This window comes from Pseudophryne corroboree, chromosome 8, assembly GCF_028390025.1.
Source record: "Pseudophryne corroboree isolate aPseCor3 chromosome 8, aPseCor3.hap2, whole genome shotgun sequence".
NCBI classification, from domain to species: Eukaryota; Metazoa; Chordata; class Amphibia; order Anura; family Myobatrachidae; genus Pseudophryne; species Pseudophryne corroboree.
Genome location: NC_086451.1, coordinates 247,207,652 through 247,219,982, shown reverse-complemented (window position 1 = coordinate 247,219,982; position 12,331 = coordinate 247,207,652). Strand labels below are relative to the sequence as shown.

Here is a 12,331-nt window from a genome sequence, read left to right as displayed (position 1 = left end):
CTCTGACCTAGATGTATAATTATAGTGGAATCATTGCAGCCAGCAGTTCCTGCCTATGGGCTCCTCCCCAGACACGCCCCCTCTCTGTATAAAGGTGCAGGGATCGCACACAGCAGTTCAGAAGGATCTGTCTCTCCAGCAGTCTATAGTACTTCCGGGTAGTTTACGCTCCTGTTGTCAGTGTTCTCCTTTATTCATCATCATGTCCCAGAAGAAGGTGGCAGTGATCCTCGCTGGCTGCGGGGTGTATGATGGCAGTGAGGTCCACGAGTCCTCTGCTGTGCTGGTGCATCTGAGCAGAGCTGGTTCTGAGGTGAGTAAAGATTATACAGCATGGTATCTATTTGCAACCAGCACAGGGAAGTTACTTATACGTATTGCAGGCTCTTATAAGCTGTCAGACCCTGGGGTGTGTTTACTGTATGTGTACTTGTTTCTTTATGATGCAAGAAGTAATTATTGTGCAAGATGCTGTAATATCACACGTTTTACAGAAAAACTGCTCTTCCTGCTGTCAAGTTCAACACAGTCCTATGGGAGGGTGTGGCTCATTAGGTTGACATGCATTGGGTTGACATGTACTAGGTTGACATGAGTGGGTTTTTTATTTTATTTTTGTTTGGTGTAGTTTTCCGTAAAGTGACGGGGAACCCAAATTAGTGCACGGTGTCCCCTTGCATGCTTCAGGCAAGCTGTCTCGCACCGCTGTGCTCTGCACAGGTTACTGTTCCCAATTGTAGTCCACGTGGATTGTAAAGTATGAAAGGTAAAAAAAAATTGTGAAACTTGTGTTGACCTAATGCATGTTGACCATTAGTGGATGACTTAATGCATGTCGACCTACTGACTGCCATCCCTACGGGAGAGGGCACTTTATAATCTACCAAATGTAGAGAGAAAAAAAATTATCTTAATGTTTAGTGCAACATAAAATGTTACTATTGTCCTGGCACAATATTGGAACGTATATTTATACATTATATGTAGTACCAGTAGGTATGGTAGTACTGTAGTTGTCTATAATGGTATATGTTTTTACCTGACTATACCCGTGTGTCTTCCTCTGGTTATCTGGGAGGTGCTGTGGTGTTCCCACACTTCCCATGCTAGTCATGGTTACTGCTAATGCTCCACACAGGTGAGAACCACCGGCAGGTGACTGTTGGAGTCAGGACCGTGTACTACTGCTCATTAAACCATTGTGCATGTAAAACAGTTACTCTTTCTCCCAATTGGGAGGTGAGCCGCAATGTAAAATGTAGTGGCTTCATCTTAGTAAGCAACTGGATGCCTGTAAATAAGCCAGCTTATTGACTTCTAATATACAAATAGAAGTTACACACTAATTCTGCTACATTGTAGACTTGTTCACTTCTGTTTTACTTTCCACCAAATTATTTCCTAGATACTGTCACGTTTGACTTCTGGAGCATTAATATAACTTGTGACTTTAGATGTTCTACAATGCAATGTTGCATAGATGGGAGGGGAGCCTGCTGCCCAATTCTGCATTGCATCCAGATGATGGGGGTATGGACATTACAGCATGTATAGGGGAAGTTATGTACGATCAACATGGGCTTCTCTGCCCCGCCTCCTCCACCCCTTCCCCCATGTAGATCTATTACTCTTCATAAACCCTTTTTCATATCTCTTCTGGAGTATCCTAATAAAGATGTGTCCACGTTCATCTTTACTGTGACAACGGCAAATGTGTACACTTCCATTGACACTGTGTGTGTGTGTGTGATCACTTTATAGGAGTTTATGCACTGTGCAAACCTGTGGGTGCATTCAAAATGCATGTTCATGGGTACATTAATTGTGCCTGATTTGCTGAGACAAAGAGTATCTTGGACACGCTTTGTGTGTGGAGGGATTTTTTTTTTTTGGGGGGGGGAGGGGGGGGGGTCCCCAAATGCCTCTTAGCATAGTACAATACTACCTTTGTATACATTAATATCACCTAAGCTTCCCATGTTACTGTGTCTGCCTCTGGTGTTACTCTGTAGGCTGTGCCCATATTCTTGGTGTAATAAAGCACTCTATCCATCTTCCTTCCACAGTATGTGCTTTTCGCACCCAATATAGACCAGATGCATGTTGTGGACCATGTGAAAGGACAGCCCACTGAGGAAACTCGTAATGTGCTCACAGAGAGTGCGCGGATCGCAAGAGGAAACATTAAGGACCTTACAGATCTGAAAGTCAGTGACTATGATGCACTCATCATACCAGGTACAGTAATACAGACTATGATTTATCTGTATACACAGTAGTAAGAAATGTATGTGTGTGAGGAGAGTTATTCATTCTCTTCTCCCTGTTCATCTTTATCCAGGAGGCTTTGGAGTTGCTAAGAATCTCTCTACCTGGGCAGTGAAAGGGAAGGACTGTTCTGTTCTAAAGGCTATTGAAGAAACTATTAAAGGATTTCATGCTGCTAAGAAGCCCATTGGCCTGTGCTGCATCTCCCCTGTGCTGGCTGCAAAGCTGCTTCCTGGGTGTGAAGTCACTGTTGGCTGCGATACAGAGTGTGACAAGTATGTTCCAGCTATGTGCTAGATTACAGGGCAGTGTGTGTGTGTGTGGTTGACTTTCTGGCCTCTTAAATCTGCACACATCCATGGGCATGTCGTTTCATAGATTTCAAGTTGAACCCTGAAGTTGTTGTACCTCATTAATGACATGCAGGAGCGTGTGTTAACGATACAGTATACACACTTGCCGATGTATACAGTGTATCGTCCGGTCTGTCAGTTCAGACAATATATCAGGTGCACGTTGGCAAGTGTGTACCCAGCCTAAGAGAAATGGTTCTCCTCACCTGACCTATACCTGAATTGGAACAGGTAATATAGATTAATCAGAGGTAATGACTGTGTGGCTCTATTGGCTGTGGAACTATAACTCTCTACATGTGGTCCAGTGCCACAACACCAGGCACTCACAGGATGCCTATGTCTGATAAAAGTAATTAGTTCTAGTATAATTAACCACGATAATAAATCCTGGGAATGTGGAAATCCTTTGTATTGTACTTTACACTGTCATTTTATCACTAATGTAACCTCATGTCCCTTGTCTGTTCTGCAGGTGGCCCCATGCAGGAACAGCTGGAGCCATTACACAGCTTGGCTGTAAACATGTCAACAAACAAGTCCATGAAGTTCATGTGGACAAGAAAAATAAACTGGTCACTACCAGCGCGTTCATGTGTAACAGCCCAATACATGAGATCTTCGACGGCGTCGGTGAAATGGTTAAAGATGTACTCAAGCTAACTTAAATTGGTAATGGAAGATGAATACAGCTGAATTCTCAATATATAGTTAAAACTTCATTGTGTTGAATAATGAATTTATTTATTAACCTGAATAAAGTGTCACTTTTGATATTCAGTAGGTGGTTCTGGTGCTTATGTTTTTTTTGGTTGGAATATTCCTGTAGTACGGAGGAAAGAAGTGCAAGCTCTGTCTCCGTTGTATCTCTAGTTCCTAATAATTTTAGATTGCAGTCTTGTCTATTGGTTTAGCCCTCAAATGTATCCAGTCTCTAGTCACCAGTCATTATGATGACACCGCTTATGTAATTTTCCCTGCACCAGTATGCTGACGAGGCTTAACTGCAACTTCCTGCATATTAACGGTTTTGCTAGTATAACCTGTTACACATGTTCAGTTATATTAATGACCCTGTTATGATGCAGGAAGTAGCATTTAAACCTTGTCAGCATACTGGTGCCAGGAAAGTGGCAATGATGTAAACAGTGTCACCATGGTGAATGTCAACCTGCCATATGTATTCCATGTGCAGAGGACTGGTAAACTTTAAGGAGAAAATACAAGTGTAGCATAGTCTACATGGCTTCCCCCACCCCCCTTTATTCATTTATTTATTTTTTGTGCATGCTCACTATTCTGTGTATACTGCACAACTAGTGGGCAATTATTACAGCTGGGGGGCCACATAGCACATTCCAGCGACTATTCGAGGGCTGCACACACTATCCCCTCCCTCCGTGGGTACAGTTGCCAGCTCCCCTCTCTCCTTGAGCACACACGTGTAAAAGACATCAAACACACCCACACAGGTGTAGGTAGGTACAGGATGTCACACAAAGCATCAGGGGAGTGTACTGTCAAATGTCGGGAAGGTAGGGGTACAGAGTGCCATATACACAGAGGTAAATGGTATTGGGTATCAAGCACAGGGGGGTGGGGGTTTACAAGGTGTGTAACACAGGGGTAGGAGGGTACTGGGACATGTGTAACACAGGGGTAGGAGGGTACTGGGACACACAACAGGGGTAGTGGGGGTCACACACAGGTAAGAGATAGTGATTCACACATGCGGTGGGGGAGGGGTAGGTGGGTACAGGGCTACCAGGGTGCTCGCATATCTCTGCACCAATCCACTGAGCTGCAGGGTGGGACCCAGATACAGGCCAGGGGGATCCAGGCTGGTCACGCAACAAGTGCTGTGCAGCCCATGGAGCCGTGCTGCCAGTCATTTCGGGTGTGAGTCCGGAACGGTGACCAGGAGGCCAAGGTCTGATTCCTCCTCCCTGGAGGAGGGAGGGTGTGGGAGATGGTGCTGCTGTTTCTCCATGGTGCTCCACCTGCAGCAGGAGGTGGAGCTGGCCTAGGTAGTTAGCCGGGGAGCAGAAGACAGCCGGCGTCCAGCTGATCTGCTGCCCCTGCTTTGGCTCCACCCAGCGCCTGACATCAAAGGAAATCCCGGTCAGCAGCCCCTGTGACCGGGATTTCCTCAGTGACGCAGCGTCCTGGAGCTGCTGTAGCGCAATGACAAGTGGCTCAGCCAGTTGGGCTGCTTGTCATTGGGCACTGGGGGGGGAGGGGATGAGAGCGGGCCAGGCATGATCAGGTTGCATGTTGCCCACACCTGTTGTACATGTTCTATACACAACCATGAATATGCCCCAGCTTAAAGATGCATCTGCACACTTGCTTGAATATTAAATCACAAACTTTAAGACTGCACTACCTCCTGGCCCGCCCTGCTGCTGGGATATCACTGTCTGTATATTGACTGCCAGTAAATCATACTGAGACCATTGATGGTGGAAGCTGCAAGTCTCCCTGTGAGGTGCTCTTACATGCACTTCTGTAGAAAGTGCATTTCTACATATACTAGAACAAATGTAATATAAACATTCATTACAAAGAAATTCCCCACAGGCAAGTCTCTCAGCCAAAATGGAAACCATGGCCTGTGTGTTCAGTAGTAACGACATCAGCCATAAAGCACCCCAGGCAGAAATCTTGTGCTACTAGAGAAACTGCTGACGACACATTGTCATTGAAGGTTTTTTTTTTTTTAACCAGTAGTTTGTGGCAAGTGTTTCTGTGATAACAGAATGTTTCCTGAAGCTGCTGAATTCTTATTATATGGAGGCACAAATATTGCAGGTTGGGTAATATAACTTGCAGAATAACAGCTGTATGACTGGTTTAGGAAGATGGATGAGGCACCAGAGCAGTCTTTGTTTTAAAGGCACAAATATTCCAGCATCCATAATTCATGTATACTGCTGAATAACTGCAGCATGACCAGTTCTCAATGATACTTGAAGCACCAGGAATTATTTAAATGTATACATATTCCAGTATGAGAGTGTCGCAAAGAGCCGTGTTAGCAGTGTAGGCCCCTGGGCAAAGCAATGCACTGGCCCCCTACCCATCCTCCAGCATCAGGGGTGGGGAGGTGTGCTATCATTGGCAGCTTTGATGTCCCGTGGGTGGTAGAGGGTGTTCTATCCTCTGCTAAGCATGTAGGACCTGAAGAGTAATTTCTGCTAGTTACTCCTTTACTGCACAGATATGGAGGGAGAACACTAAACTGTAGAAGGGGGCATTGGGCTAAATGAAGGGAGCTGGTATGTGACTTCCAGGGTGGCAGGCATGTTTAATAGGGAGGGGTGGATAGTGGAGTAGACTTAATATTCATAATTTTCTGGTAGGAGGGCGGCTTGTTTGACTGCAGATATCCCCAGTTCCTGGAAATAGTTTTTCTTAGCTTTAAATGGGATTAAAAGAGCCCCACCTTTCAGAGGGTACTGGGGATCAGAGTTCAGGAGCCAGAGCTATCCACCAATGAAAATATAAAACTGCGTAATAGGCGTGTGGAGCTGGAGCAGGGACCAGCTGCTTGAAGGCTGATATCTCTGGTTCTGGGTATAGTAGAGACAAGGTGCAAGTGTCCACCAAAAGGGGAGAGTCCCAATTTTGGAATATACCCTCAAATCTCTAAATCAGACAAAACCTGAGATATCTGGCTAGAAAGAACAATTAACAGGCTTGGATGGGGACCACTGCTTTAAAGTCGAATATCTCCGGTTTCCCAGGGCTGATTTTCAAAAATCTGGTATCCCTGGAAAGAGGGGACCCTCAGCTATCAGTCTACGGCCCTTATACTCCTGGGGCCCTTGGGCCTATATGAATAGACTGCCCTGGTGTAGCATCCGACAATTGAACACCGTTACAAATGTGATGCAAGGAGAGTTTTATTAAAATTTGGTTAGTAATTCTCACCAATAAGGCACTGGAAACAGATTAGAACCATTTGGCACCACCATGTATACCTGCTCTCCCCATTCCTCCATATACAGTATAGCAGTTGTTGCCACCAGGCACGTTGGGGAGTGCTGCATGGTTGTACACTTCATACTACTGGCATATGCCACAGGGAGTGCATTCTTTAGCACAAGTGATAGCACTGCTACTGGTGGGCACAGTACACACTAGCTGGAGTTTGGGGAGCTCTGCGTGTGCCTCACTGTCACAGTAGTACAGCGCCCAGCACACAGTCAGGTAGGCACCAGTGACATGACACAAGTAGTAAAAAATATATTGCAAGAACATTAGATACATCTCATTACTGATTCTTATGACACTTATTTTGTCTTATTTTTACCTTGATTACAATAATTTGAAACGTAATAGTTGAGCACAGGGATACAACACCCTACCCAGTATTTATCATAATTCACATCTTTAATGTGGATGTGATAAATGTTTCTTTTTTTTTTTTTTTAAATTAGTCGTTTCACTTGAACTTACCATTCTACTTTTTGTCGGGAGATGGGGTATAAGAGCCTGTCCTGATGAAGAGTAAAAAACAGCGTGATCGCTTTTGCCATCACACCACTTCCTGATTTGGGTATGTGGCTCAGTGTGGATGCATTACTTTAAGCCTTTTACTGCACGCTTACCTTGTCCCATTGCCCAGATGTAGTCCAAAAGGAACATTTTCAAATAATTATAGACCTGCAAACCTGTTTTGTTTTTCTCTAACGTCCTAAGTGGATGCTGGGGACTCCGTAAGGACCATGGGGAATAGCGGCTCCGCAGGAGACTGGGCACAAAAGTAAAGCTTTAGAACTACCTGGTGTGCACTGGCTCCTCCCCCTATGACCCTCCTCCAAGCCTCAGTTAGATTTTTGTGCCCGAACGAGAAGGGTGCACACTAGGTGGCTCTCCTGAGCTGCTTAGTGAAAAGTTTAGTTTTGGGTTTTTTATTTTCAGTGAGACCTGCTGGCAACAGGCTCACTGCATCGAGGGACTAAGGGGAGAAGAAGCGAACTCACCTGCGTGCAGAGTGGATTGGGCTTCTTAGGCTACTGGACATTAGCTCCAGAGGGACGATCACAGGCCCAGCCATGGATGGGTCCCAGAGCCGCGCCGCCAGCCCCCTTACAGAACCAGAAGACAGAAGAGGTCCGGAAAATCGGCGGCAGAAGACGTCCTGTCTTCAACAAGGTAGCGCACAGCACTGCAGCTGTGCGCCATTGCTCTCAGCACACTTCACACTCCGGTCACTGAGGGTGCAGGGCGCTGGGGAGGGGTGCCCTGAGACGCAATAAAAACACCTTGGATGGCAAAAAATGCATCACATATGGCTCCTGGGCTATATGGATGCATTTAACCCCTGCCAGAATACATAGAAAAACGGGAGATAAGGCCGCCGATAAGGGGGCGGAGCCTATCTCCTCAGCACACTGGCGCCATTTTCCCTCACAGCTCCGTTGGAGGGAAGCTCCCTGGCTCTCCCCTGCAGTCACTACACTACAGAAAGGGTTAAAAAAGAGAGGGGGGGCACTAATTACGCGCAGTATTAAAGATACAGCAGCTATAGGGGGAAAAACACTTATATAAGGTTATCCCTGTATATATATATAGCGCTCTGGTGTGTGCTGGCAAACTCTGTATAAAAGACAGTGGTTGACATGAGACAGCCGGCTACTCAGCTTGTGCCTGTCCAGACGTCTCATAGGCCGTCAGGGGCTCTAAAGCGCCCGTTACCTCAGATGGCAGATATAGACGCTGACACGGATACTGACTCCAGTGTCGACGGTGAAGAGACAAATGTGACTTCCAGTAGGGCCACACGTTACATGATTGAGGCAATGAAAAATGTTTTACGCATTTCTGATAATACGAGTACCACCAAAAAGGGGTATTATGTTCGGTGAGGAAAAACTACCTGTAGTTTTCCTGAATCTGAGAAATTAAATAAGGTGTGTGATGATGCGTGGGTTTCCCCCGATAACTGATAATTTCTAAAATGTTATTGGCATTATATCCTTTCCCGCCAGAGGTTAGGGTGCGTTGGGAAACACCCCCTAGGGTGGATAAAGCGCTCACACGCTTGTAAGGGCTCTACCCTCTCCTGAGATGGCCGCCCTTAAGGATCCTGCTGATAGAAAGCAGGAGGGTATCCTAAAATGTATTTACACACATACTGGTGTTATACTGCGACCAGCGATCGCCTCAGCCTGGATGTGCAGTGCTGGGTTGGCGTGGTCGGATTCCCTGACTGAAAATATCGATACCCTAGATAGGGACAGTATATTTTTGCCTATAGAGCATTTAAAAGATGCATTTCTATATATGCGTGATGCACAGCGGAATATTTGCAGACTGGCATCAAGTCTAAGTGCGTTGTCCATTTCTACCAGTAGAGGGTTATGGACACGACAGTGGTCAGGTGATGCGGATTTCAAACGGCATTTGGAAGTATTGCCTTATTAAGGGGAGGAGTTATTTGGGGTCGGTCTTTCAGACCTGGTGGCCACGGCAACAGCTGGGAAATCCACGTTTGTACCCCAGGTCGCCTCTCAACATGAGAAGACGCCGTATTATCAGGCGCAGTCTTTTCGTGGACAAGCGGGCAAAAGGTTCCTCATTTCTGCCCCGTGACAGAGGGAGAGGAAAAAGGCTGCAGAAATCAGCCAGTTCCCAGGAACAGAAACCCTCTCCCGCCTCTGCCAAGCCCTCAGTATGACGCTGGGGCTTTACAAGCAGAATCAGGCACGGTGGGGGGCCCGTCTCAATGAATTTCAGCGCGCAGTGGGCTCACTCGCAAGTAGACCCCTGGATCCTTCAGGTGATATCTCAGGGGTACAAATTGGAATTCGAGACGTCTCCCCCTCGCCGTTTCCTAAAGTCGGCTTTACCGATGTCTCCTTCTGACAGGGAGACAGTTTTGGAAGCCATTCACGAGCTGTATTCCCAGCAGGTGATAATCAAGGTACCCCTCCTGCAACAGGGAACGGGGTATTATTCCACACTGTTGTGGTACCGAAGCCGGACGGCTCGGTGAGACCGATTCTAAATCTAAAATCTTTGAACACTTACATACAGAGGTTCAAATTCAAGATTGAGTCACTCAGAGCAGTGATTGCGAACCTGGAAGAAGGGGACTACATGATGTCTCGGGACATCAAGGATGCTTACCTTCATGTCCAAATTTACCCTTCTCACCAAGGGTACCTCAGGTTTATGGTACAGAACTGTCACTATCAGTTCAGACGCTGCCGTATGGATGGTCCACGGCACCCCGGGTCTTTACCAAGGTAATGGCCGAAATGATGATATTCCTTCGAAGGAAGGGAATTTTAGTTATCCCTTACTTGGACGATTCCCTGATAAGGGTAAGATCCAGGGAACAGTTGGAGGTCGGTGTAGCACTATCTCAGGTAGTGTTGCGGCAGCACGATTGGATTCTTAATATTCCAAAATCGCAGCTGGTTCCGACGACTCGTCTTCTATTCCTAGGGATGATCCTGGACACAGTCCAGAAAAAGGTGTTTCTCCCGGAGGAGAAAGCCAGGGAGTTATCCGAGCTAGTCAGGAACCTCCTAAAACCGAGCCAAGTCTCAGTGCATCAATGCACAAGGGTTCTGGGTAAAATGGTGGCTTCCTACGAAGCAATCCCATTCGGCAGATTCCACGCAAGAACTTTCCAGTGGGACCTGCTGGACAAATGGTCCGGGTCGCATCTTCAGATGCATCAGCGGATAACCCTGTCACCAAGAACAAGGGTGTCCCTCCTGTGTTGGTTGCAGAGTGCTCATCTTCTAGAGGGCCGCAGATTCGGCATTCAGGACTGGGTCCTGGTGACCACGGATGCCAGCCTGCGAGGCTGGGGAGCAGTCACACAGGGAAGGAATTTCCAGGGCTTATGGTCAAGCCTGGAGACATCACTTCACATAAATATCCTGAAGCTAAGGGCCATTTACAATGCTCTAAGCTTAGCAAGACCTCTGCTTCAAGGTCAGCCGGTGTTGATCCAGTCGGACAACATCACGGCAGTCACCCACGTAAACAGACAGGGTGGCACAAGAAGCAGGAGGGCAATGGCAGAAGCTGCAAGGATTCTTCGCTGGGCAGAAAATCATGTGATAGCACTGTCAGCAATTCCGGGAGTGGACAACTGGGAAGCAGACTTCCTCAGCAGACACGACCTCCACCCGGGAGAGTGGGGACTTCACCCAGAAGTCTTCCACATGATTATAAACCGTTGGGAAAAACTCGACAGGTATTGCGCCAGGTCAAGGGACCCTCAGGCAATAGCTGTAGACGCTCTGGTAACACCGTGGGTGTACCAGTCAGTGTATGTTTTCCCTCATCTGCCTCTCATACCCAAGGTACTGAGATTGATAAGATGGAGAGGAGTAAGCACTATATTCGGGGCTCCGGATTGGCCAAGAAGGACTTGGTAACCGGAACTTCAAGAGATGCTCACGGAGGATCCATGGCCTCTACCTCTAAGAAGGGACCTGCTCCAGCAAGGACCCTGTCTGTTCCAAGACTTACCGCGGCTGCGTTTGACGGCATGGCGGTTGAACGCCGGATCCTGAAGGAAAAAAGGCATTCCGGATGAAGTCATCCCTATCCTGATCAAAGCCAGGAAGGATGTAACCGCAAAACATTATCGCCGCATTTGGCGAAAATATGTTGCGTGGTGCGAGGCCAGTAAGGCCCGACGGAGGAAATTCAACTGGGTCGATTCCTACATTTCCTGCAAACAGGAGTGTCTATGGGCCTGAAATTGGGGTCCATTAAGGTTCAAATTTCGGCCCTGTCAATTTTCTTCCAAAAAGAACTAGCTTCAGTCCCTGAAGTTCAGACGTTGTAAAAGGGGTACTGCATATACAGCCTCCTTTTGTGCCTCCAGTGGCACCTTTGGATCTCAATGTAGTTTTTGGGTTCCAAAAGTCACATTGGTTTGAACCACTTAAATCTGTGGAGTTAAAATATCTCACATGGAAAGTGGTCATGCTGTTGGCCCTGGCCTGGGCCAGGCGCGTGTCAGAATTGGCGGCTTTATCCTGTAAAAGCCCTTATCTGATTTTCCATTCGGACAAGGCGGAATTGAGGACTCGTCCTCAGTTTCTCCCTAAGGTGGTTTCAGCGTTTCACCTGAACCAACCTATTGTGGTGCCTGCGGCTACTAGGGACTTGGAGGACTCCAAGTTGCTAGACGTTGTCAGGGCCCTGAAAATATATGTTTCCAGGACGGCTGGAGTCAGAAAATCTGACTCGCTGTTTATCCTGTATGCACCCAACAAGCTGGGTGCTCCTGCTTCTAAGCAGACTATTGCTCGTTGGATTTGTAGTACAATTCAGCTTGCACATTCTGTGGCAGGCCTGCCACAGCCAAAAATCTGTAAATGCCCACTCCACAAGGAAGATGGGCTCATCGTGGGCGGCTGCCCGAGGGGTCTCGGCTTTACAACTTTGCCGAGCAGCTACTTGGTCAAGAGCAAATACGTTTGTAAAATTCTACAAAATTGATACCCTGGCTGAGGAGGACCTGGAGTTCTCTCATTTGGTGCTGCAGAGTCATCCGCACTCTCCCGCCCGTTTGGGAGCTTTGGTATAATCCCCATGGTCCTTACGGAGTCCCCAGCATCCACTTAGGACGTTAGAGAAAATAAGAATTTACTTACCGATAATTCTATTTCTCGTAGTCCGTAGTGGATGCTGGGCGCCCATCCCAAGTGCGGATTGTCTGCAATACTGGT

At 47.1% G+C, this 12,331-nt stretch overlaps 2 protein-coding genes across 2 annotated transcripts in view; one reads left to right on the top strand and one right to left on the bottom strand.

The window, feature by feature from the left end:
- LOC134948890 (glutamine amidotransferase-like class 1 domain-containing protein 3, mitochondrial) overlaps positions 1–12,331 on the bottom strand; it is a 68,113-nt gene that overhangs the window by 17,648 nt on the left and 38,134 nt on the right. The gene's annotated exons all lie outside the window — the stretch shown is intronic.
- LOC134948889 (glutamine amidotransferase-like class 1 domain-containing protein 3, mitochondrial) lies at positions 113–3,401 on the top strand. The gene is made up of 4 exons (XM_063937162.1): positions 113–313; positions 2,067–2,238; positions 2,342–2,543; positions 3,097–3,401. The coding sequence occupies exons 1-4, from the start codon at positions 203–205 to the stop codon at positions 3,287–3,289; spliced, it is 678 nt and encodes a 225-aa protein (XP_063793232.1). The 5' UTR covers positions 113–202; the 3' UTR covers positions 3,290–3,401.